The sequence below is a fragment of the Lutra lutra genome, chromosome 18 (assembly GCF_902655055.1).
Source record: "Lutra lutra chromosome 18, mLutLut1.2, whole genome shotgun sequence".
In the NCBI taxonomy this organism is placed as follows: domain Eukaryota; kingdom Metazoa; phylum Chordata; class Mammalia; order Carnivora; family Mustelidae; genus Lutra; species Lutra lutra.
The window spans coordinates 23,018,728-23,045,378 of NC_062295.1; the positions used below are offsets into that span (position 1 = coordinate 23,018,728).

Sequence of the window (26,651 nt, forward strand, 5' to 3'; positions counted from 1 at the left end):
TCTGATGATCCCCATGTATTGGACTGGTACCCCTAAGGCTTGCTCCGATGTTTTATGAGCAAAAAGGAAAGATGCCTGTGAATCTAAAATCCTGGAAAGAGATCCTTTCATAGATAGTTGTCCTACCGGTCTTTGTGCTTCAAAATGATTACGCTTTTTTTAAACTGAAAAGTATATCATCATTGACATATTTATATTAACTTATACTTGACTCATGCGTAAATAATTTAGGAAGAAAGCCTCTTTTTGATTTAGTAACTTTTTAAAAAAGTTATGCAGGTATTTTGGTCTTCTACATTCTTAATTTTTCAGAGAATTTTGAAATTTGAAAATTTCATAGAATTCCAGATAAACTTAATTAGTCCCATTGTTCCTCGTTTTATAAAGTAAAGAAGATCTCTGTGTTACCTAATAGCCATTTCAGAAAATCCAAAGATAGTTTATGCATAAAAAATAGCCTAATAATGTTATTAGTCTAAGTTTGAGGCCTGAATTTAGGAAGGGCAAAGAATAGTTGTAGAGGGAACAATATATAAGAAACAAATATCTAAAGAAAAATATTTGTAGGCAATGTAAAAAGACATAGCAATGAGCAACAATGGTTATTAGGAGCTTAACCTTTTTTAAAAAATAAGGACTCTTTTCAAAAATAACCAAGGAGCACCTGGGTGGCTCAGTCGTTAAGCGTCTGCCTTCAGCTCAGGTCATGATCCCATGTCCTGGGATTGAGCCCCGCATTAGTCTCCCTGCTCAGAGGGAAGCCTGCTTCTCTTTCTCCCATTCCCTCTACTTGTATTCCCACTCTCACTGTCTCTCTCTATCTGTGTCAAATAAATAAATAAAATCTTAAAAAAAAAAACAAAAACCAAGAGTATATCTAAAAAGCACCAAAGAATCCTAAAATTTTTATGACATCACAAAAGACCCCCAGTAGCCAAAGCAATGAGGAAGAGGAACAAAGTGGGAGGTATCACAATTCCAGATTTCAAGCTATACTACAAAGTTATAGTAATCAAAAGAATATGATGCTGGCACAAAAATAGACACATAAATCAATGGAACAAAAAAGACTCTAGAAATTAACCCACACTTATATGGTCAATTAATCTACAACAAAGGCAGCAAGAATATACAACAGGGAAAAGAAGTCTCTTTGGTTAATGGTGCTGGGGGAACTGGACAACTACATACAGAACTGGACCGCTGCCTTACATCATACACAAAAATAAACTCAAAATGGATTAAAGACTTAAATGTGAGACCTGAAACCACAAAACTTCTTAAAAAAACACATAAGGAGTAATCTTTTAGACATCAGCCTTAGCAACATTTTTCTAGATATGTCTCTTCGAGCAAGGAGAACAGAGGCAAAAATAATCTATTGAGACTACATTAAAATAAAAAGCTTTAGCATAGCAGAGGAACCTATCAACAAAACAAAAAGGTGGGATGCATGGGTGGCTCAGATCGTGATCTCCAGTCCTGGGATGGAGCCCCGCATCAGGCTTCCAGCTCAGTGGGGAGTCTGTTTCTCCCCCTCCCTCTGTCTCTCCCCCTGCTTATGCTCTCTCTGTCTCTCTTTCTCAAATGAATGAATAAAATCTTAAAAAAAAAAAAAAGGGCAACCTACTAAATACAAGAAGACATTTGTAAATGACATATCCAATAAGGGGATCATTTTCTGAAATATATAAAGAACTTACACAACACCAAAAAAACACAATCTGATTTTAAAATGGGCAGAGGATCAGAACAGACATTTTTCCAAAGACACCTAAATGGCCAACAGATACATGAAAAGATGCTCAACATCACTAATCATCAGGGAAATGCAAATCAAAACCACAATGAGATATCACACCATACTGGTCAGAATGGCTAGTATCAAAAAGAAAAGGAAAAAAACAAGTGTTGGCAAGGATGTGGAGAAGAGAGAATCCGGGTGTCCAGTCATTGCAGTAAACTGGAGCACTGTGAAAAACAGTATGGAGGCCCTCAAAAAAATCAAGAATAGAAAGAGTACATAATCCAGGAACTCCACTACTGAGTATTTACTCAAAGAAAATGAAAATACTATTTCAAAAAGATACATGTACCCCTATGTTTATTGAAGCATTATTTTTTAAATATATTTTATTTATTTATTTGACAGAGAGAGAGAGATCACAAGTAGGCAGAGAGGCAGGCAGAGAGAGAGGGGGAAGCAGGCTCCCTGCCAAGCAGGGAGCCCGATGCAGGGCCTGATCCCAGAACCCTGAGATCATGACCTGATGCGAAGGCAGAAGCTTAACCCACTGAGCCACCCAGGTGCCCCTGAAGCATTATTTACAATAGCCAAGATATGGAAACAACCCAAGTGTCCTTTGGATAAATAGATTAAGATTTGGCACATATATACAATGGAATATTGGCCGTAAAAAGGAAAGAAATCCTGCCATTTGTGACAAGCACAGACCTTGAAGGTGTTAGGCTAAGTGAAATAAGTTAGAGAAAGAGAAATACCATATGATTTCACTTATATGTGGAATCTAAACAAACAAACAAACAAAAAACCACCTCACAGAAACAGAACAGATTGGTGGTTGAAAGAGGCAGGGGTTGGGGTGGGGGAAATGGCTACAAACCTCCAATTACAAGATAAACAAGTTCTGAGATATAATGTACAACATGGTGACTATTTAAAAACAATTTAGATAAATAATATATGAAAACGACGATAATTTACTTAACTTTAAAAATCAATACAAGGGACGCCTGGGTGGCTCAGTTGGTTGGACGACTGCCTTCGGCTCAGGTCATGATCCTGGAGTCCCGGGATCGAGTCCCGCGTCGGGCTCCCAGCTCCATGGGGAGTCTGCTTCTCCCTCTGACCTTCTCCTCGCTCATGCTCTCTCTCACTGTCTCTCTCTCAAATAAATAAATAAAATCTTAAAAAAAAATCAATGCAAAAGGGGTGCCTAGGTGGCACAGTCAGTTAAGCTCCAACTCTTTTTTTTTTAGATGTATTTATTTATTCTAAACAGAGAGAGAAGGAGCACAAGCAGGAAGGGCCGAGGGTGAGGGAGAGAAAAATCCCAAGCAAAGCACAGAGCCTGGCCTGGGGCTCAATCCCAACAGCCCTGAGATCACAACCCAGCTGAAACCAAGAGTTGGAAGCCCAACTGGCTGTACCACCCAGGCACCCCTAGGTGTCTGATTCTTGATCTCAACTCAGGACTTGATCTGAGGGTCATGAGTTCAAGTCCTGTCTTGGGCTCCATCCTCAGTATGGAGCCTAGTTAAAAAAATCAACATAAAAAATAAGAAGTTTAGCTTAAATCATGAGAAAACTAACCCCGATCTTACACCAATCAAAATATTGTGTTGGTATTATTTTTATATGGAAAATTAAAATTTAAGACATTGGATTATGCCAAAAACTTTTATCTTAGAACTAAGGCCTTTTCGGGGTGCCTGGGTGGCTTAGTGGGTTAAGGTTCTGCCTTCAGCTCAGGTCATCATCTCAGGGTCCTTGGATCGAGCCCCGCATTGGGCTCTCTGCTCAGTGGGGAGCCTGCTTTTCCCTCTCTCTCTGCCTGCCTCTCTGCCAACTTGTGATCTCTGTCTGTCAAATAAATAAATAAAATCTTAAAAAAAAAAAGAACTAAGGCCTTTTCTTATCTAGCACTATAATAACAAAGCCCATTACATAAATATACTCTTCAGTGCCCACATACATGGTTTAACAATTCATTTAGATATGTTTGACTTATAACTACACTAGATGTTCCTAGAGTGCACACATTCAACAGAATAATTTTTTGATTAGTTAATCTTTAAAGTTTTCCAAGAGAAGAAAATGAACAGCAAAAAGAAGTGAGAGGGAGTTACTTCAGATAATTATAAAATTATCACTCTAAAACGCTAATCCATGTTTCTCCTGCAAGGACAAGGAAAACAGTTTAAATGTAGAAAAACACATTCTGTTTGCCTTTCGGGGAGGAGGAGCAGAGGGAGAGGCAGAGAGAGAATCTTAAGCAGGCTCCATACCCAAGGCCAAACCTGATGTTCCATCTCACCACATTGAGATCATGACCTGGGCTGAAATCAAGAGTCAGACGCTTAACTGACTGAGCCACCCAAGTGCCCCCCAAAACACATTTTGACATATACATATACACATAAAGAAGAGTAATGCTCCAGTCTGCTTAAAAAAATAAGTTAGGAACTCGGCAATTTAATAGAGCTATACAATTAAAAAGTCAGCATTTATTAATCTCCAAAGTACAGAAATAAAATAATCACCTGTGTAAAACAAAATAATCTCTTCCCCTTTCTTTTTCTTTACTTTCTTTTTTAAAAAAGATTTTATTTATTTATTTGACAGAGAGAGAGAGAGCACAAGTAAGCAGAGAGGCAGGCAGAAAGAGAGGGGAAGCAGGCTCCCTGCAGAGCAGAGAGCCTGATGCGGGGCTCGATCCCAGGACCCTGGGATCATGACCTGAGCCGAAGGCAGAGGCTTAACTCACTGAGCCACCCAGGCACCCCTCTTTCTCTTTTTAAAAAAGATTTTATTTATTTATTTATCTCTAAGAGAAAGAGAGAGAGAGAGAGAGGGCACGAGCAGGGGAGGGACAGAGGGAGAAGCAGGCTCCCCGCTGAGCAAAGAGACTAATGTGAGACTTGATCCCAGGACCCTAGGATCATGACCTGAGCCAAAGGCAGACACTTAACTTATCGAGCCACCCAGGCATGCCCCCGACCTTTTTTTTTTTTTTTTTTTTTCTTAAAGTAGGCTCCACATGGGATACCTGGGTGGCTCAGTCAGTTAAACATCTGTCTTTGGCTCAGGTCACGATCGCAGGGTCCTAGGATCCAGCCCCACATAAGGGTCCCTGCTCAGTGGGGAGCCTGTTTTCTTCCTCTCCCTTTGCTCCTCCCCATGCTTGTTTTCTCTCTCTCTCTCTCCCTCTCTCTTTCTTTCTCTCATAAATAAATAAAATCTCAAAAAAAAAAAACCCAGAAAAATATTGACTGGTTAAAAAAAAAAAAAGTAGGCTCCACACCCAATGTGGGGCTTGAACTCACAACCTTGAGATCAAGAGTAGCACTCTCCACCAACTGACCCAGCCAGGTACCCCATAAAATAATCTCTCACTCTTTTTTTTTTTTTTTAAAGACTTTATTTATTTATTTGACAGACACAGATCATAAGTAGGCAGAGAGGCAGGCAGGGAGAGAGAGGAGGAAGCAGGCTCTCCACAGAGCAGAGAGCCGGATGCAGGGCTTGATCCCAGGATTCTGGGATCGTGACCTGAACCGAAGGTAGAGGCTTTAACCCACTGAGCCACCCAGGCGCCCTAATAATCTCTCTTTTTAACAAACAAGGCAAATAATCTCTTCATGGGGGTTTCTTCCTTTTTTTTTTTTTTTTTTGTTCTGAGGTACCTCTCAAATAAACAGTCTTGTTAGGGACCACTGCAGTTCTAACCTGTCCCTAGTGAGATGGTGTCAGAAAGGTAAGGGTACAAGTTAGTGTAATTGTGAGAAGGAAGCAGAAATTTGGCCCAGTTTTCGTTGAGACAAGGATCCGTAAGGATGGTGCTGTGCAGCCCTGTATCTGCAGAACTTGGCCAAAGGCCAATTATCATTGACAGGAGCCAGAAAAAAATGTCCTGATTCTGGGCAGAAGAAACGAAACTAAGCAGTTCCCAGGGACACAGACAAAATTATGGAAGAAGTCCTTATAGCAATTTAAAATGGCAATCTGAGGGACGCCTGGGTGGATCAGTTGGTTAAGCATCTGCTTTTGGCTCAGGTCATGATCCCAGTGTCCTGGAATCAAGCCTCAGCAGGGAATCTGCTTCTAACTTCTTCCTCTCCCCTTCCCCCCGTCCCCCCCTACCTCAGTGTGTGCTCTCTGCTATTTCTCTCTCAAATAAATAAAATCATAAATAAAATCATAAATAAATAAATAAAATAGCAATCTGAGGCAAAGTTTATCCAAAAGACACTGGTCTGAGGATACCTTTTAAATCCCATAGCCTCTAAGGCTGGTTGTAGTACAGACTTATTGGACACTGGTTGATAGGGTGATTTTCTGGTTTATCCTGGTAACAAATGACACTCAAGCATGCTAATTGGTTATATGACCCCTAAGTGGTTGCCATCTCCAGCTTCTTAGAGGGACAATCACTAGAGTTTGAGCAGTAACAGATTTGTGATACCTTAGACACCCAGGGCTGCACACCTGTCCTTTCCCTAGAAATGCCTCCTCTTACAAACAAATGGCAAATGAACAAGAAGACAGAACAGAGGAGCAGGTGTAAAAAGCCAGAAAACAATTTTACTAAGGAAAAATAAAAATCTAATTGGAAAACTATAAACCCAAAGGGGATCTTATTGTAAGGAAAACAAAATAATCCCAACACCGAAGGGTCTTAACAAAATATCAGAGCTCACATATAGTGAGAACTTACCTCCCAGCCATGGGCAGGATGGCAACTCAAAACAGTTAGACACACAAAAGGTTCTTAGACGTGAAAATTATTACTAGAGTTGAGGGTCCCGGTCCAACGTAGTGAGGGCTTCAGCGGAATCTCTGTGGATTCTCCATTTCTGGCCCTTCAGTCAAAGATCAGTGGGAGCCCACCTGTAGTTGAACAAGAGAAACGGCACAGCATGGGGAACCCATCATGGACATCTCAGCAAGAATGTGGCCTTACCATAGGATTTGCACTTGTGTTAGATGATTTTCGAGGAGGGCTTGAGAAGGGAGATTTGCTCTAGGTTGGATATTGTTAGGAAGTGGGGATAGTTCTTTTTAATTATCTTAATAATTTTAATCTAGAAATTAGGAGGAATCGACCAGGGATTAAAGCTGCTCTTGCGTAAAGAAGCAGCAGTTACTCAAACTGTGGGGGTAGAGGTTATGTTTGGTCATTTTTGTGGTTTGGGCAATGTTCTTGTTTTTGTGTTCAGACGTGATTATGAAATGGTCTTTCAATCCATCAGAGAGCGCCTTTGTCTGGTGTTGGTGTTTTGTGAACTTGTTGATGCTCAACAGGATAACACCATAGCCTAGCTGATCGTGCCAGGCTGGCTCCTAGCATTACCAATGCTTCCAGAGGGAGTGTAAACTAGCTCCCAGCAGCCATGGGGTGCTTTTCTCTTTTTCACCAGTTACACTTGAAAAATCAGAATTGGGAACCCCTTTTGGTAAAACACGAGCTCTCTGGGTCACCACAGGCCCCGTTACTCCCCAATATCTTATACTGCCCCACCCCACTCATTTGCACTCCTAACTACCCCCTGGCATTGAAATCTGTGCCCCTCACTAAGCAAAATACAAACCAAGCCCAGAGAAAGGTGACTTGCCCAGGATCACCCAGTGAGCTGGTGGCAGGTTGGAAATTATAACTCTATTTAAATTTTCCTTTCAGTGGGGCGCCTGGGTGGCTCAGTGGGTTAAAGCCTCTGCCTTCAGCTCAGGTCATGATCTCAGGTCATGATCTCAGGTCCTGGGATCAAGTCCCTACATCGGGCTCTCTGCTCAGCAGGGAGCCTGCTTCTCCCCCTCTCTCTGCCTTCCTCTCTGCCTACTTGTGATCTCTGTTAAATAAATAAACAAAATCTTTTAAAAAAAATTTCCTTCCAGCAAACCCCACACTAGACATTAAGATCCTGTTACATTTCTGAGTATCAGCTTCTCAACGGAATGTAGATCCAGTCAGATAAAACACTTTCCAGCACACTTTCTGGTCAATAACGTGTTCCTATCTTACTCCCCCCACTCCACCCCCGGGACTGAGTGTCTCGTGATCTTAGCTGGGATTGTAAGACCTTTGCTCGGCACGCTGCAGCCATCCGTGTGATTCATTCTTCTCCTCAGAACCACCAGGCGTGTTGCTGCCTGGGGTCTGTGTGTGCGCCCTTCCCTCTGCCTGGAGCCCTCCTTCACACCTCCACGTGGCCCAGTCTTCTCAGCTTCAGCTCTGCATCACCTCCTCAGGGACGCCCTCCCCGACGACCTTACCTACTCACACCCTGCATGCCCTAGCACTACCGTCATCTCCTCTAGGAAGCTCCCTCACTTTAGCCTCTTGTACACGTCTCCCCTGGTGCTTTGTTCCAAGCTCTCCTCAGTCTGTCAAAAGCGCGGGGATGGGAGGCGGGAAACCTCGACCTTCACACCCGCGAAGCACTCTGAGAGCAAAGACCCAACCAACCACCCGGCGGAGACCTCGCTTTCCACAACAGGCCGTGGCGGGGCGTGTCCTCCAACCAGGGTCTGGGACTCGCGGTAGGAGCGCACCTCGCGGCCACCTCACACCGCCAAAGGCGGCGTGCTACCTCTCAACCGGCCCAAGGCCACCACGCATGCTCCGCACCGCCGGCGCGCGGGGGCGGGGGCGGGTCCTTGGCGCGCCTGCGCAGCTGCTCGGTCCGGGCTTCCGGGCGGCTCCGGCGCGATGGGGCTAGGAGCCAGTGCGGCTGGGTAGCGGCGGTGTGTGGGCGTGTGGGCCGGGCGGTCTGGCTCGAGGGCTCCGGTTTCGGGGCCTTTGGGAGCCGCCGGAGGGCGCGGAGAGAGCTTAGCGTCCCCGTCCGCCGCCACTCCCTGGCATGTCGGCCGAGGCCTCGGGCCCGGCGGTAGCCGAGGCCCCGTCCCTGGAAGTCCCTAAGCCCTCGGGTCTCGAGACTGGCTCTGCCGCTTACGGTCTGAAGCCCCTGACCCCGAACAGCAAGTACGTGAAGCTGAACGTGGGCGGCTCGCTGCACTACACCACGCTTCGCACCCTCACGGGACAGGACACCATGCTCAAGGCCATGTTCAGCGGCCGCGCGGAGGTGCTCACGGACGCGGGAGGTACGCCGCGCCGCCCTTACCTGTGTGGTCCCTTATCCTCCAGATTCCCGTCTGCCTTCCCTTGCCCAGTCTCCCCATACCCCCTCTCTCGTATCTCTACCGTCCAGTCAACTCATTTCACCGCCCTTCTGCCCCACGTCCTGTCTCATCTCCCCTTTCTCATTCATAACCCCGCTCTGCTTAGTCCTTCACCCCTAGCAATAACTAGCGTCTATGGAACATCACACGCCCCCCTCCAGTAGGCGCTGTGGTAAGTAATTAAACATGTCGCTTCAGAATTTTTGTTACCGGTCCCCTCCAATTCTCCCACCCTTTATTCCTCAGCTCAGACGACTTGGGAACCAGCCCTGATGTCAGCAGCACCCTTCCAGGCAACCTTCACGTACCTTCCAACTGCCCAGCCTTAGGTTTGCCTCTCTGCCTCAGCACTGCTAACCGCCAGCCTGGAGCAGTTGTCTGGCTCTATGTTCCTCTAACAGTTCCCTGTACGCTCACTCCAGGGATCCACCTGTAAATGCAGATTGTAGGAAAAGGCTGTTTTGGGGTTTGCCATGGACACCAGAGAGGAGGGTGGACAGTTCTCTTTGGCAGGTGAACCTTACCTTCGTGGAGTGTTGCCTTCAGGGATGGGACCCACATGCCCAGGCAGAACTGTAAAATTTATGTGAAGGTGGGGGAAGGTATTCAGAGGGGGTATAACAAGTAATTGTAAGAGCAAGAAAATTAAAGTTCTTCGGGAGATGGAGTTCAGTCTTCAAATATCTGAAGTTTCAGAAGTAATTTATTTATTCAGCAAGTATTTGTAAAGCGCCAGAGCTGCTTTGGTAAATGAATCAGACAGGGTAAGTCTTACGGACTTTACTTTTTTGTGGGGGCAGAAGGAAAATAATAACCAAATACACATACAAAAAATACATGTAATTGCAAATAATAAGTTCTATGAATTATATAAAGGTTAAAATGGTGGGGTAGATATTTTAATTAAATAGGATGGTCAGGATTAACACTAAAGGTTCAAGTTTGTTGATAAGGTAATCTATAATCATTTTCTCGTGGTGGGAACTTTTTTTTAATGTAGAAGAGAGTTGGAAGGGATTAAATTCTCTACAAATGTTTAAAAAGGGTCTATGGGAGAACTCACTGGAGATGTTTCAAAGGGAATTTCTTGGACATGGCAGAGGTTTGAGACAGATCAGTATTCAGACTTGTAGCTTTGGAATCTGTTTTTCATAAGAATTTAGTAGCTCCAAGGCCCCCCGCAAAGCCATCCTTCCTCCTGCCTCTCTCCATTCCACCAGGTTGGGTGCTGATTGACCGGAGCGGCCGCCACTTTGGTACAATCCTCAACTACCTGCGGGATGGGTCCGTGCCACTACCTGAGAGTACCAGAGAACTGGGGGAGCTACTAGGTGAAGCACGCTACTACCTGGTACAGGGCCTGATTGAGGACTGCCAGCTAGCATTGCAGGTGAGGGGCCCTGAATCCCACCTTATGCCCATGTCTCTGGAGAGCTGCTCAAGCAGTTAGATACTGGGACATTAAAAAATAGAAGGGAGGCAGCATATGGGGTAGTGTCTGGAGAGGCTGCCTATGGCCTGGCTGTGACTAGCCATGACCACAGAAAATTAGGGGGTGCTTTCCTGTGTGTCCCTGCTGCCTCAAGAAGGACCTCCCTTACCACCTCATGCTAGGACAGTTGCAGTAGTTAAATGACTGCTCTCTCCTTGCTCTTCCTCCCCAGCTAATTTGGCGTTCACACTACCACCCGAGTGATGAGCCTTAAACACAATGGCAATCTCTTCTCCCCCTTGCTCAGAAATCTTAAATAACTTCCTAGGAAAAAAATAATCTAAATTTAAATTAGAATATAATGACCTCGCTGTTTTGGTCTTGTCCTGGGAGATAGCATTCCACCCCCAGCTAGGCTTTGGTTTTGTGTTTTTAACTTTTTTTTTTTAGCAATGAAATCTTAGAAGCAGAGCTGCTCCCAGTAAAACAGGTTGGGCGTTCCACAGCCCCAGCTGCTGGGCTTCTCTTCTGTGGATCTCTTAGGGTTCTGAGAAGAAGAGCTTAGAAGGCATAGCCAGGACCTGTGGGTTAAGCATCACCTCTACCACAGCTGAATTACCTTGATTGAGTCATTTCCTACTTCTGGCATTCTTTCCTCCTGTTCCAAAAGATGGGGAAACGAGAAATAGGTACAGTGTAATGAATTTTACATAAAGCCTTTTATTCCGTTTTTACAGTGTTAAGAATGTCCTTTCCTTTATGATACAATATTAATAGGAGATGAGAGTTTCTTTTTTGATGCCCTTTATATATTAAAAAGTGGCAACTATGAACAACTTTCTGTTGGCTTGGTGAATACTTACTGGTTCATGAAATTCAAAAGTACAGCGTTCCTTTGGGCAGTATCCATGTTTTTCAAACTGCATCCCATAGGGGAAAAAAATGCATTTTATACTCACATATATATAACTTAAGTAAGAGTTTTATAAAATGATACTTTTAATGAAATACATGCTGGTATATTGTTTTCTTTATTTTGAATGCTCTTTGGGGCCCACTAAACTTATTTCAGAACCCATGAATGGGTCACCACTTGCTGCTGGAAAACGATGGAACTCAGTGATCTTCAAAGTGGGTTCCTGCTCTGTAGTTGTCATTTATCCAGCGGTACCTCCCACCTACTGTGTGTTGGGAGTGATTCTGCTATCTGCTTGTGTGTACATCTTGTACCCGTGTTTGATACGTAGGTGGTGGGAGGTTGGGGATGTATCCAAGGTCAAAGAGCCAGCCAGTAAGCCGCAAAGCTCAGAGCCAGCCCCTGCTTATCTGACTCCCAGGTTCAGTGCTTTTCCCTCTGCTCCAGCTGCCTCCTTTCCAGGTTTCCTGACACCGTTCCCATCATCACCCCACTCAGAGCTGGCTTGTTCGTTTGGAAGTTTTGGTTTTTGCTTTTAAGATTCAGGTATACAGAATTAAGTTCATCCTCAGAGTGTGGTACTTAATCATCATTGGTCTCTACGAGTCTTCTCTCTTTTTATTTTTCCCCTTTCCTCCCAGCCCCTTGCCCGCTTCCCTTTTACCCATAGCTACCCCTCCAATTCTAATGTTTTGCTACATATACTTGGATTATGTTTGTACCCTTGAAAAGCTACGAACCTCGTTTTGTATATGTATTCATTTTCAATTTCTATAAATGGCATTGAGCTATGGATTGTGTGTTCTGTTTCTTAATTCAACACCTCTTTTGAGATATCTTCATGCCACTGTTTGTGCGTTTAGTTCTTTGCTTCTAACCGCTGCGCAAGAATCTATGGCGTGTATTCACTGTATTTTATTTATACGTTCCCCTGAGGCTAGAGACCTAAATTGCCTCTACCTTCCTTCCCCGGCAAACGGTGCCACCTGCCACCATGAGCATCCTTCTACACGTGCCCTTGTGGGTCCTGGGCTGGGGTTTCTCAGGTTTGTAGCTGGGAGTGGAACTGCAGGGTCACAGAAGACATGCAGGGGAATTGCGTAGAGATCATCAGATTAATCCCCCGAATGACCAGAGCACTTGTACTCCTGGTCAGCATGCCATCAGGGATCCCGCTTCTGCATATTCTCAGCAACACATGGCATCAGCCAGTGTTCTAATTTTGCCAACCTGATTGGTATAGAGTGATCTCATTTTAATTTGCATGCCTCTGATTACTAACGAGATTGAGCAGCTTTTCATATGCTTGCTCGTTTTTTTTTTTTGTGGTTTCCCCTTCTGTGAATTGCCTATTCATATTCTTGACCAAATTTTCTACTGAGTTTCCTATCTTTCTCTTGTTGCTTTGCAGAAGATCCTTGCCTATTATAGTTTAGTTCCTAGGGAGAATTAAGCCCTAAGACATGTATTGTACATAATAAATTTACTTTCCTCGTATGCCTCTAAGAATGGTACTATTTTCCTGTCATCCTCAGAAGAGTTGAGAAAACAGGTACTCAGATTATTTATTTGCTGGATTTTGAGATTCAGGTGAGGAATCCTAGTTGAGACAATCTGTTTCAGATAATTTCTAGTCAATTTTAGTTGTCGCCAATATTTTCTCTTAAAATGTCACCTGTCTGTGGCATCTTTTGTTGAAATCCTTGGTTTTTTTTATTATAACCATTTATTATTTTTAAAGCAGTATATTGTATCTATATCTGTCTCTCTCTCTCTCTCTCTCTCTCTATATATATATATACACACATATATGTATTGTAGAAATGTAGAAAACACAGATAATCAAAAAATAAAAGCTCCAAATATCCTTTCAGGTGTGTGTGTGTGTGTGTTTGCGTATTTGCTAAATATATATGCTCATGCTATATGTGCTGTTTTGTAGTTTGCTTTTTTTTTGTTTGTTAATAATTGCCATCTTTCCATGTCAATAAAATTTCTTCTTTTTTTTTTTTTTAAAGATTTTATTTATTTATTTGACAGAGAGAAATCACAAGTAGGCAGAGAGGCAGGCAGAGAGAGAGGAGGAAGCAGGCTCCCTGCTGAGCAGAAAGCCCGATGTGGGGCTTGAACCCAGGACCTGGGATCATGACCTGAGCTGAAGGCAGCGGCTTAACCCACTGAGCCACCCAGGCGCCCCAATAAAATTTCTTCTTATCTAAAATCCAGTGTATACACAAATCTCTCCATTTGTTCTAGAAAGATCTTTTTTACCTGATTCATCTAAACCAGGGCCCAGTCTAGATCCTTGCATTACATCTGGTTATTATGTTCTTTAAGTCTCTTCCAATCCTGGACCATCCCTTTTTTAATCATGCTGACTTGTTAAAAGAGTCCACAGTTGTCCTGCACGATGACCCACTTTCCAAATCTGCCTCATTGTTACATTATAGTATCATTTGGTTTGGTACTATACCTTGCTCTGAGTTTTCTGTAAACTATAGACAGTAGATTTATTTATTTATTTATTTATTTTTATTTTATTTTTTTTTTAAGATTTATTTATTTATTTGATGGAGAGAGAGAGATCACAAGCAGGCAGAGAGGCAGGCAGAGAGAGAGAGAGGGAGAAGCAGGCTCCCTGCTAAGCAGAGAGCCCGATGCGGGGCTCGATCCCAGGACCCTGAGATCATGACCTGAGCCAAAGGCAGAGGCTTAACCCACTGAGCCACCCAGGCGCCCCTAGATTTATTTATTTTTTAAGTTTATTTTTATAGTAATCTCTGGACCCAACATGGAGCTTGAACTCATGACTCTGAGATCAAGAGTCACATGCTCTTCCAACTGAGCCAACCAGGCGCCCCAACAGTAGACTTAAAGTCTCGATGCTAAACTTTTTTTTTGTTTTAGATTTTATTTATTTATTTGACAGAAATCACAAGTAGGCAGAGAGGCAGCCAGAGATAGAGAGACAGGGAAGCAGGCTCCCCGCTGAGCAGAGAGCCCAATGTGAGGCTTGATCCCAGGACCCTGAGATCATGACCTGAGCCAAAGGCAGAGGCTTAACCCACTGAGCACCCAGGCACCCACCCAGGCACCCCTAAACATTTTGATTAGAATACATTTTAGGTAATTTTATTATTTTTTTAAAGATTTTATTTATTTATATGACAGAGATCACAAGTAGGCAGAGAGGCAGGCAGAGAGAGAGGGAGTGGGAAGCAGACTCCCTGCTGAGCAGAGAGCCTGATGTGAGGCTCAATCCCAGGACCCTGAGATCATGACCTGAGCTGAAGGCAGAGGCTTTAACCCACTGAGCCACCCAGGTGCCCCCCTTTTAGGTAATTTTATATATATCATCTTGTGTTGTACTGAGAGAACCATAATGTTAATATTAGCAATATTAGTAATACTCACATTTGGCCCCTAGATTCAGGTGATGATGACTGGATCCCTCCATTATAGTCAGACTTCCTTGTTACCAACCATAATGTAACCTGTATGATATTGTTTAGGCACTATGTGAATGGCATTTATCTATCACCCACACACCAAGTGAGAATCCTTAACCTGAATCAATAATTTAATTAGGGGGGCGCCTGGGTGGCTCAGTGGGTTAAAGCCTCTGCCTTCAGCTCAGGTCATGATCCCAGGGTCCTGGGATTGAGCCCCACATGGGGCTCTCTGCTCAGCAGAGAGCCTGCTTCCTCTTCTCTCTCTCTGCCTGCCTCTCTGACTACTTGTGATCTCAGTCTGTCAAATAAATAAAAATCTTTTAAAAAAATAATAATTTCATTAGGGTTGTAATTATAATTCTGTCATTTCTTCAGAGCTATTACCTGGGATTATTTGTTTTTTCTTTTTTTTTTTTTTTAAGATTTTTTTTTTTTTAATTTATTTGAAAATATGGCCACCCAGGCGCCCATATTTGTTTTTTCAAAGATTTTATTTATTTATTTGACAGAGAGCATGCACGAGAGCAGGAACATAAGCAGGAGGAGTGGGAGAGGGAAAGCAGGCTTCCTGCCAAGCAGGGAGCCCAATGTGGGGCTCAATCCCAGGACCCTGGGATCATGACCTGAGCTGAAGGCAGACACTTAACATCTGAGCCCCCAAGGTGCCCTACCTGGGATTATTTGTAAAGTTACAGTTTCCATTGTCAACTGGAGAAAATCTTGATTTTAATGTCAAGTTCCCTTTTTTTTTTTTTTTTTTGCTTAATGGTATATCCTTGAAGGGTCTTTTTTTTTTTTTAAGATTTTATTTATTTATTTGACAGAGATCACAAGTAGGCCGAGAGGCAGGCAGAGAGAGAGAGAGAGAGGAGGAGGAAGCAGGCTCCCTGCGAGCAGAGAGCCCGATGTGGGACTTGATCCCAGGACCCTGGAATCATGACCTGAGCCGAAGGCAGAGGCTTTAACCCAATGAGCCACCCAGGCGCCCCTCCTTGAAGGGTCTTATTGAAGGTTTTTTTTCCATTCTGTCTACATCTTTTATTAGCTTTATTATCTTTCATATATGGGTCTTTTAATCTAAATGGAATTCACTGTTATAAATGTGAATTATGAAGGGATTTAACAATTTTTCGTCCTCCAGAGAGTGAGCTAGTTTTTCCAGTGCCATCTACTAAACTTTCTGTGGTAGCCAGTGTCCAAGATAGCCACCAGCAATTCTCACTTCCTCCTCATTCGGGCTCTTGTGTGGTCACCTCCTACACTGAATAGAGCTGACCTATGTAACTAGTAAGATATTGAAGAAGTGATGGTGTGTGACTTCTAAAGCTAGGTCATAAAAGCCATTGCAATTTTTGCCTCTGTCTCAGATCACTCATTCTGGGGGAAACCAGCTGCCACATATAGACACCTGGTCAGCACAGGGGAGAGTTTACTTGTTGAGGAACGGAAGGTCTCTGTCCATAGCCAGCAGACCCCCAGCCATATGGGTGAACTATCTCAAGCGGATTCTCTAGACCCAGTCAAGTCTTCATATAACTACAGCCCAGGCCAACATCTGGACTCCCAACCTGGTCCAGACCACCCAACTAACCAATCTCAAGTTCCCAGCTAACAGAAACTGTGTGTGATAATAAATGTTTATTGTTTTAAGCTGCTAAATTTGTAGTAATTAGTTACCAGCAATGGATAACAGATTTGGTATCTGGGTGGGGTTCTGTGGTAACAAAAACCTAAAACGTAGGAGTGGCTGTAGAACTGGGAAGTGGGCACCCGTTGGCAGGACTTCAAGGAGAATGTTAATGAAAGCCTGAAGAGCTTTAGAGGGTCTGTTCATGGAAGCCCGATGACCTCAGAGGAGGCTGCAGCAGGGAAAATGTTACTAGAAACTGGTGCAAAGGGAACCCTTGTCATGTAGAGGCAGGATTTTGGTAACACTGTCTCCCACAGTAATCTAGAAAGTAGAAAATGTACCTAATGAGCTGGGTAATGTTGCTAAAGAAGTTTCCAGAAAGAATGTTGAAGGGGCCACTGGATTTCTTGTTGCTGATAGTAAAACAGAAAAGGAGAGGATAAGAAGGAGGGAAAACAATTGAACAAGGAGGCCGGAATTACTGGGTTTGAAAAGTCCCAACCTTTCCAGATAACACACGATGTTACAATTCCCAAATGGCTTCCTAGCAAAGATCAAACACAGGGCATTATCAATAAAACTTGGTCTGAAGATGAAGTCGAGGGTGTAATTATAAAAGCCTTTGTAAAGACTTCAGAAATACCCCAGAAGATGCCTTGGAGCCCCGTTGATCAGACAATAGTGGTACCCCTCAGTCATCTCAGCACATGCCCAAAGTAGAGGGGAGCATATCTCACAGAGATTTGTGGGTGTGACATCTTTCCAATGAACTGAACCCCAAGACTCGCTTCATGAATATCTATCCATTAAGTTTTTACAAGAATTACATTGGTGGAGACCCTGCCAGCTTGGACCAAAAGTGACAGAGACAGTGCAAGACAAGAGGCCTTTGGGCCCCGGAAGCTCTACAGGCAGGAAACCACGTAGCTGCGAGCATGAACTGTCTTTCACGGAAAATGAAGGCTGACTCAGGGCAGAGCCAAGAACCGTAAAGAATCATTTCTGGCAAGATTAGGCATTAGAGGGCTCCCAATATTTGTCCGGCTGGATTGCAGAATTTCTTTGAAGCAGAGACTTTTGTATCCTACCTACCTGAGAGTCCCCTACTGGTTATCCTCATGCCTGTTCCACCACTGCACATTAGGTATACAGGAGAGATATGTCTCTTTAGTTCACAGGTCATCAGAGCAAGAAGAAATGTACTTAAGGAGTTGTAACTAAGGAACTACACCCAAGGAGCCTCATCCCTGCCCCCTCGACTGACTTAGGTGACAGGATTCTGTACATCAAGCTGATGCTCTAAAGGGATGAGACTTTGGGGTTTTGGGGAGAGGGTGAGCATGCTTTTCAATGGGAAGGATTTGAATCAAAGGGGCCAGAAGGTAGCCTGTGGAGCCAGCCTCCAGAGGCAATCCCAATGATTCTCACTCCCTAGTACCCATTCTTTCGTGTATACTTCCCTTTAACACAAACAGGGCTGACAAACCAGGTCCTAAAAGACACTGAAGCCTCGACCTTACTCTCCTGGATTATTTGCTCCAGAGCAGCCAGCTGCCACGCTGGAAGGACACTCAAGCGACCCTGTGGAGAGGTCCAGATGACAGGGATCCGATGTTTTCTGCAGATAACTGGCATGAACTTGCCAGCCATGTGAATAAGCTTTCTCAGACACACATCCTCCGGACCCAGGCATGCCTTCAGATTTCTGCAGCACTGGCTGACTTGGCTACAACCTCAAGACAGACCCCTATGCCAGAACGACCCAGCTAAACCATTCCTGAATTCCTAATCCACAGAAACCAAGATAATAAATATTTATTGTTGCGTTAAGCTGCTAAGCTTGGGGATGGCTTATTACACAGCAATAACGAATACGTACTCTGTACTTGCCCCACAGATATGTGGTGTCCCCTTTATAAATACCAGTTCTCATATATATACGTCATCCCATTTCCAAACTCTCTTGTGTTCCATTGGTTTTGTGTTTGTTCCCGCAAACCAAAACCACAGTTTTCGTTAGTATGGCTTTATAGGATATCTTAATATCAGTCCTTCCTCTTGGCTCTTTTTAAAAATCGACTTAAGTAATAATAGACTTTTATTCTTCCATATTAATGTTAGAAAGGTCTTTTTTTAAAGATTTTATTTATTTGTCAGAGAGAGACACACACACACAAGCAGGGGGAGTAGCAGGCAGAGGGAGAAGCAGACTCCCCGCTGAGCAGGGAGCCCCGTGCGGGACTTGATCCCAGGACCCAGGATCATGACCTGAACCAAAGGCAGAAGCTTAACCAACTGAGCCACCCAGGTGTCCCCAATGTTAGAAAAGGTCTCATAAGGTTCTTAAAAAAAATCTGGAATTTCTGTTGAGAAAAAGATCTGGTTGAGAGAGGTGAAAGGGGTTTTGGCATAAAGATTCTGAAAGACAGAAAAGAGGAAAGAAGGGGCGCCTGGGTGGCTCAGTGGGTTAAAGCCTCTGCCTTCGGCTTGGGTCATGATCCCAGGGTCCTGGGATCGAGCCCCGCATCAGGCTCTCTGCTTAGCAGGGAGCCTGCTTCCTCCTCTCTCTCTTTCTGCCTGCCTCTTCCTACTTGTGATCTCTATCTATCAAATAAATAAACAAAATCTTTAAAAAAAAAAAAAAAGGGAAGAAAAGAGGAAAGAAGCCAATGTATCTGGTTCTGCCTCAGACCTCATCCCACCCAACCAGGTTCATTTACTGAACAGAGATTGAGCACCCACTGTATACTAGGCTTGCCCTCGGTGAGAACAGATCATAAGCAAACATACAACAAAATGAGAAAATGTGAGGAACTCAGTGCCGTGAAGAATGAGCTGCTAACGTGTAAAGGAGGTAGAGGAGGCTGTTTGAGTCAGAGAGCTTTAGGTGACGGGCCAGCACCCTCTGAGGGGTACTGTTCTGAGTTATCTGAATGGCATGAAGGGGCCAGCAAAGCACACAGCAGTGTAGACCATTCCGGGCAGTGGGAACTGCGAAGGGCTGGGTGGGCCCAAGGAACAGGCGGTGGGTGGGGCTGAAGCCCAGCAAGCCGGGAAGAGTGGTAGAGGCGAGAGCAGAGAGGTTAGATCCTGCAGAGCTCTGTGGAACACTGAGTCTGGATTTTTCCCAGAAGGCAACAAGCCGCTTTGGACGGCTTTTTAAGTGGGGGAGCGAGTGACCTTTTGTTGTGCTGTTAACCACCTTCCGCTTCTTCTCCAGCAAAAAAGGGAGAACTTGTCCCCGCTGTGCCTCATCCCCACGGTGACATCTCCCCGGGAGGAGCAGCAGCTCCTGGCCAGCACCTCCAAGGTGAGGCCCCTGAGCCCTGTAGGGTGGAGGCTGGGGGCCTCTCCCTGCAGCCTGACCCCCACCCTTCTCTCTCCCCCCACAGCCCGTGGTGAAGCTCCTGCACAACCGCAGTAACAACAAGTACTCCTACACCAGGTGACTGCCACGGGGCTGGGGGGTGCCCTGGGCTGGGGGTAGGGGGGTGCTGGGCTCAGGTACCGCCCCGATGGGGGCCGCCCCGGGGTGCAGGGGCTGTGACCCCGCAGAGGGGCAGAATGCTCGCCAGGATGCAGATTGCAGCTCTGGGTACTTGGGCAGGTCATTGTCACCCTGGAGGCTCTGTGCACTGACCCGCAAACCGGGTTCCGGCAAGGGTTGTAAGAGTGGCTAGCATTGCCCGGGGCTCTTCCACAACGGACTGTGCTTTCCGCGTGTTAACTCCCATAATCCTTGCAGCTGTGTGAGGGCATACTATCTCCATGGAGCAGATGGGGAACTGGGGCGCCAAGAGGTGAAGGAACTTGCCTGCTGTCACTCGGTTACAAGGAGTGGCGCCACTAAGGCGTCAGGTGAAGCTGCGGGGGCCTCAGAGCCCGCCGGCATGGGTAGCCCCTCCCGGGTGCTGCTGCTCCTCAGAGGCCCCCTGAACCCACTGGCGGGTGGAGGAAGCGCCCCGCTGGGCACGGAGACCTGAGTGCAGCGAGGCGTGCCCCCACGCTGCGGGGGCAGAGGGAAGGAGGCCAGTGTGCTATAAGGCCTCCTGGCCCCCTGGTTTTTAGCACTTCAGACGACAACCTCCTTAAGAACATTGAGCTATTCGACAAACTGGCCCTGCGCTTCCACGGGCGGCTGCTTTTCCTCAAGGATGTCCTGGGGGACGAGATCTGCTGCTGGTCCTTCTATGGGCAGGGCCGCAAAATCGCCGAGGTGTGCTGCACCTCCATTGTCTATGCCACGGAGAAGAAGCAGACCAAGGTCAGAAGGGGCTCAGGGCCTGGTCGGGGAGGGCTGTGGTGGTGGGCAGCACCCGGACCCTGGCCAGAGGGCAGCGTGGCCGACCACGTGGCGGAAAAAGTCCGGGGAGTCAGGAGCTGCTGTTCCAAGTTCTGGGGTCTCGTTAACCTGGGGCAAGTCACCTTCCTCCTTTGGGTCTTTCTCTCTGCCATGAAACGAGGGTTTTGGGTTAGAGTGGGATTCTTTACCTAGCCCATTTGGGTCTCAAGGCCGTCTTGAAGCAGTATGCAGGTTTGGGAGTGTGTATGCATTTTCCCATCTAGAAGGGACCATAGCTGTTAGACTCTCAGAAGGGTCCGTGACCCATAATAGGTTCTTAGAACCTCAGGACCTTAGAAAACACAGGTCTCTTAGGACACACTGAGTTTGTAAGTCCTGAGTCATGAATGTGGCAATCAGCACATAGTTCCTGAGAACGTCCTCTGCACTGAGCACGGCACCAGGCTTGGAATCCAGGTGAATGAAAGGCCTAGCGAAGTAGCAGCCCTCTGTTGTGTCCCCTGCTCCCTTCTGACCTTGATACAAGGAAAGTGCCTCAGATACGCAGGTCTCTGAGCACCTAGTGCTACTTCGTACCTCCCCACCCAGCACACACTAGTCCCTCCTCGGGGACTTTTTCCTCACCCCCGGCTGCCTAATGAACTCCTGCTCAATCTTTAAGACACAAGCCAAGCACAGCTTTGTTTGGGACAGCTTCGCTCATGAGCTTTCAACCTCTCACAGCCCCAAAGCTGGTCATACTTCCTTCTTTGTCTGCAGCAGGCCGGAGGAGAGTGTCCCATCAGCAGCACGGGGTTAGCTCCTGGAGGGCAGGGCTCTAGCTTTTCTTCCTATCTCTCTAGCCCCAGACAGTGGAAGTGAGGAAGCATTTATCAAATGCACGCATGAATGAATGACCCAGCTTCCAAGAAGTTTCCACTGTAAATGGGAAGGCAGGAAGATAAACCAATAGTGAGCAAGCAGCTTGGTAACTCTGTCTGTGTTAGCTCATCCCTCCAGGCCACACGACACCCACTCTGTCCCTAACACCTCCTTGCTTCACCCCTTTCTATTCTCTCTCCACTCTGCCTCCCTCCTGCCAATCTTCGAATACTGGACTAAGTGCACTCCTGCCCCAGGCTCTTAGCCTTGCTGTTGCCTGTTCCCCAGATGGCCCTTTCTCTCCTTACCCACCTGGCTCCTTCCCCACTCCTCTGACTGTTGGTTGAATGTCACCCTTTCAACGAGGCCTTCTCTGAACGCCCTCTCTAAAGTTGTAACGTGTGGCTATGACCCTCCCCACCCTCTCTTTTTGCTGCATTTTTTCCTGTAACATCTATCACCATCTGAGGGTTTATATTTGATAGCACGTATGTCTGGGTCCTCCCCCTAGAATGTAAACTTCCTGCAGACAGGAACTTCTGTTTAGTTCACTGCTATAGTCCCAGTGCCTAGAACGACACCTGGGACAGGGCCGTCACTCAGTAAATATTTGTCAAATGCAAGAACATACCAAGAGACTTGGCAGCAAAGGGGAGAAAACAAGTAGGTGGTAGCTCTGCCTGACTTCGGAGCTGGACCTTGAAGGGCAAGTATGACTTTGCTGAGTAAAGAATTTGCCAAGAGGATAGAGAGTCCAGGCCAAACAGCCTGGGACTGCAGAGGCTGGGGGTGCGCCCGGGGGCCGGGGACCGCCTGTGTAACTGCATCCAGGGGTAGGAGCTGGGGATTGCTGGCCTTTTGCAGGTGGAATTCCCGGAGGCCCGGATCTTTGAGGAAACCTTGAACATCCTGATCTACGAGACTCCCCGGGGCCCAGACCCAGCCCTCCTGGAGGCCACGGGGGGTGCAGCTGGAGGTGGTGGGGCAGGCCGAGGGGAGGATGAGGACAACCGGGAGCACCGTGTCCGCCGGATCCATGTCCGGCGCCACATCACCCATGACGAGCGTCCCCATGGCCAACAGATTGTCTTCAAGGACTGACCTTTGACCTTGCTCTCTGTTTTCCTCCTGCCACTGGAATGCAGTTCCTCTTTCTTTCCCTCCCCTTCCCAGGCCTTTGCCCCGGCTCTGCTGGCCAAGTCGTGGGCCCTCCTTCTGTCCTTCTGTTGCATGGTACAGTTCACTGCGGCCCTTTTCCATTCATTCCCACCTCCCGGCTCACAGCACGGTACATTCCAGACCCTCCATCAGTCAGAACCTTTCAGAAGGCATGCATTTGTTCCCTTATCCCATCCTTGTCCTGCTATTTTCCCTCACCAGCTGGTTTAGAATGATTTAGAATTCCCTTTTTCTCTTTCTCTGTCTCTCTTTTTTAGCACACTGTACACACCAAAGTGTCCAGCCAGCCCTTACTGACACCCACCATGTTCTGAGCCACCTTCCCACCATCGTGCAGGGTAGCTTCTCTCTCCCTCCTCCTTCCCCAACCGGTCCCCCCACCCCTTTAACTTTGTACTAGACTGGCCTGGGCTTGCACCAGCTCAGCCGTCTTCTCAATCTATTTCATATTATTTATTTTAATTTTCTATTAAATTATTGGAATAAAACTGAGTTGAGGGACTGGTGCTGGCTCCGGGGGAGAGGGCCAAGGAGATGGCTTGTGTTGACGAGGTACTTGGCTAGCCAGATGGGAGAGTACAGGAGCCCCTGCCCCAAGCCTTTCACTGGGCTGGGTAGTTGGAAGAAGGTAGTCAAGAGCTAGGAGGGCCATCAAATCTGTATTTCAGTGCAGGCTGGCCAGTTCAAACCCTCAGCACCCCCCCACCCCCTGCAGCCTAGAGGCGGTCCTGGCTACCACTCAAAGCCATCCGTGAGCCAGCACAGCACCTCTCCAGCCCGGGTGTCTGAAGGGAGCCCCTTCCTTCAAGGGTCTGGTGCGAAGACAAAGTCAAGGGCCTGGCGCTCGGCCCCGGCCACGTTGGGGTGCCAGAGGTCCACGATGAAGACCACTCGAGGCCCATCTTCTGGGGAGCCTGAGGCATATGGGGATGGAGACAAGAGAAGGACTGACATTAACTACTTATTTGCCAGAGCACCCGCCACATACTCATAACAGCCAACACTCTGTAATTAAGTGCCAGGCTCTATCCTAACCCCTTGTATGTGTTAACTCCTAGTCCTCAAAACAAACTGCAGGTCAGTACCATGATCACTCCCATTTTATACGAAGTCACTGGGGCACAAAGAGGTTAAATAACTTGCCCAAGGTCACACAGCCAGTAAGTGACAGAGGTAGGACAGGGACCCAGGTGGTCCAGGTCCGGGGTCTTGTTGGCCACTTTGCTGTGCACCTCCAAGACCTCATTTAATCCCTGCAGTCACCTGATAAAGAAGGTGGCTTCCACACTTCACAGGTGTTGGGGGAAGTTATATGACTTGTTCAAGGTCACACAGCTGGGAAACAGTAGTGCTGGGACCGGGAACCAGCTGGGCTTGATCCCGCAGCCTCTATCCTATCCCCCTCCACTCAGTCTCTCATTCCTCCTAGCAGAACGGGAGCCCATTACCATTATGAGCCACTGTGTGCAGGAAGGAGTCGTCCACCAGTAGACAGTGTCCCTCAGCCCAGCACTGGGGCTCGCCCCCGACCACCAGCTCACAGCCAGGAGGAATCTTCAGGCCTATGGGAAGAGACCCAGGCATCCAATTCCCCTGCCTCCAGCAAAGGGGCCCACCCCATTCAGTCAAAAAGCAGTTTGAAGCTCTTAAAACGCCCCATGTGGTGTCCTTCCTTGCCCTCTGGAAGGGGTCCCTATGTAATGACAACATAGTACCCGAGGAAAGAAGTGCTGGGGATAAGGGAAGGGCAGTGCAAAGCACAATCTGCTTGTTCCAGAGAAAAGGGAAGGCTTCCTGGAGAAAGGGGCATCTCTTCTTGGGCTTCTGCCAGTTTAGCTCAAGACCCTACTTACTGTGTGCTCTGCCCTCACTCATATAAAACTGATGGATCCGTTTTTGCCCAAGGACCACGACAGAGTAAAGTGCTGCGAGAAAACTCAGCAGCCAGCTCGAATGATGGGGAATAGGAGGACCTCCCAGAGGAGGTGTGGACCTTGAAAGTGGGAGTCCTGAAGGCTGAGTAGGAGTATACCAGGAGGTGATAGGTGATAAAGCGGAAAGACATTTTAGGCTGAGGATCCCATGAGTGGCACTTGCCAGGATCAGCCAGAAGACTCTCCTGATCTGATACACGGTGGGAGGGGAGAGGAGGAAGGGAATGGGTGGGAAATGAAGAAAGAATCTGGACTTGATCCTGAGGCCAGTGTGGGACACATCAACTGGTGGCATAGGAAATGATTTTAGGCAACACAAGGTTTTAAATAACCCTGCATTAAATAACAAAATTGTTTCCTTTTTCGCTTTCTCTCAGTCTTTAAAACATGAAGAAAGGAATCTTGGTTTGGTGCTACCGTGACTTTAACAGCCCACTAACTCCACTCCTTTCTAAAGGAAGAAAGCGTGGGCTTCGGTCTCAGACTGGAGTATTTATTTAGCTAGAATTTGTAAAGGTTTTTTTTTTTTTTTTTAAGGTTAAATTTGTTTTTGGGAGTACTTTCTATTTAGTGCAAGCAATACTGATTAGCATTGCTCTGTAAAGATTCCTTTTAAATAAATAAGTGAAACAAAATGTCGGGGGAATCGGTATCAAGAAAGAAGAGTCCAGGTGGTAAATACCCACGGCAAAGCTTATGAAGATGGTTGGAAGGTAGGTGATCGAAGCTTAGGAAATGCTGCTATGGGCAACAGGGAGTCAGGGAAGATTTCTGAGAAGGGAGGCGTGATCGGAAACACAGTGGAGAAAGCTCTGGGGGCAGGAGGAATCTAGGAGGCAAGGAGGTTGTAGGCAGCATCTACTTACCCAGATGGCATCTGACCCTTGCGTTGGTGGGCCCACAGCGACCCTCAAGCCGCGCCCCAGGCAGGAGGACAGAAAAGCCAGCGTTGCCGAAGGTGTTGGCACTCATAAAGGTCCGCAGCCCCCGCAGTGCGCGATAGGCCCCCGGGCACCGGCGGCAGTTGCTGGGTTGGCACCGGCCTGCTTGGTACAGCAGGAGCTGGTAGCACCCAGGGGCCAGGGGCGGGGACCAGCCCCGAGGCAGAGGAGTAGTCCCTGAGAAGTCCCAGCTCACAGCCCCAAAGTCCCGCAAAATGGCAGGGAAGCTGCTCTCCAGGAGCTCCACGTCATGCCGCTGGGCGTCCCGGGGCACGAAGGGGGCTGAGGGCAGGTCTGGCAAAAAAAGCAGGCCTGGGCGCTGAATGCCCAGGACCCCTGGCCCTCCCCCAGGGCCTGGGCCACCTTGAGCTGCCCGCCTCACCCTACCCATGCCCGCCCAGGAGTAGCGCCTGGCGTAGGCCCGCAGGCGACGGCACACTAGGCCTTCTGCCCTGGGCCCTTCTCCAGGCTCCCCAGAGCTCCCTGGGCTCAGCCTGCCGGCCTCAGAGCATCCCCTAGGCCCTCTGCTGACACTGGCAGCCCGACTCCCAGCTCCCAGAGCCTGCATGTCTTGGGAGCCCAGGCGGTAACAGTACCAGAGGAAAAGGGAAGTCAGGGCTCCAAGGAGCAGGGTGAGTGCTGAGGAGGCCAAGGGCAATGGCCACGCAGGCATGATGGGCAGGGAAGCCCTGGCCAGCAGGCCAGGGGCATCTTCCAGACCCCAGTTCCCCTGTCCTCCCAGTTCTCCTCCAGTTCCCTCTGTGGCTGCTCCCGGGTTACCCCCTGGGCTGTTTGCCCTCCACATTTCCCACTCCTTGGTTCTCTCTCCTGAGGTTTTCTCTTCACCTTGTATCTCCCTCTTTCTCACCTCCTTCAAGTACCTCCCAACTCTCCTTTCTCCTTTCTCTCCTTCTATCTCTCTCCCCTTCTACCTCTTTCTCCTTCAACTCTCTCCTCTTCCTTTCCCCCCACCCCCTCTCCTTTCTCCTTCCGGCAGTTTCTCTCCCTCAGCCTCTCCTTTCTCCACCTTCTCTGTTCCTTCTTCTCGCCTTCCTCTCCTCCCCGCCCCTCTTTTAGCTC

The 26,651-nt window shown here is 47.1% G+C and overlaps 2 protein-coding genes and 1 long non-coding RNA gene across 3 annotated transcripts; 1 reads left to right on the plus strand and 2 right to left on the minus strand.

Annotated features, from left to right (window-relative positions):
* Positions 1–1,825: 1,825 nt before the first annotated feature.
* On the minus strand, positions 1,826–7,496 carry LOC125090348 (uncharacterized). The gene is made up of 3 exons (XR_007124302.1): positions 7,333–7,496; positions 6,455–6,631; positions 1,826–1,971 (listed from the first exon to the last, which is right to left on the minus strand). It is a non-coding gene; the product is annotated as an uncharacterized LOC125090348 (long non-coding RNA).
* Positions 7,497–8,418: 922 nt separating this feature from the next.
* On the plus strand, positions 8,419–23,179 carry KCTD13 (potassium channel tetramerization domain containing 13). Its single transcript, XM_047712924.1, has 6 exons — positions 8,419–8,845; positions 10,144–10,313; positions 19,574–19,663; positions 19,746–19,798; positions 20,422–20,617; positions 22,382–23,179. The coding sequence occupies exons 1-6, from the start codon at positions 8,602–8,604 to the stop codon at positions 22,616–22,618; spliced, it is 990 nt and encodes a 329-aa protein (XP_047568880.1). The 5' UTR covers positions 8,419–8,601; the 3' UTR covers positions 22,619–23,179.
* On the minus strand, positions 22,923–26,517 carry ASPHD1 (aspartate beta-hydroxylase domain containing 1). Its single transcript, XM_047712944.1, has 4 exons — positions 26,496–26,517; positions 25,497–26,461; positions 24,145–24,258; positions 22,923–23,610 (listed from the first exon to the last, which is right to left on the minus strand). The coding sequence occupies exons 2-4, from the start codon at positions 26,374–26,376 to the stop codon at positions 23,501–23,503; spliced, it is 1,104 nt and encodes a 367-aa protein (XP_047568900.1). The 5' UTR covers positions 26,377–26,461; positions 26,496–26,517; the 3' UTR covers positions 22,923–23,500.
* Positions 26,518–26,651: the final 134 nt, after the last annotated feature.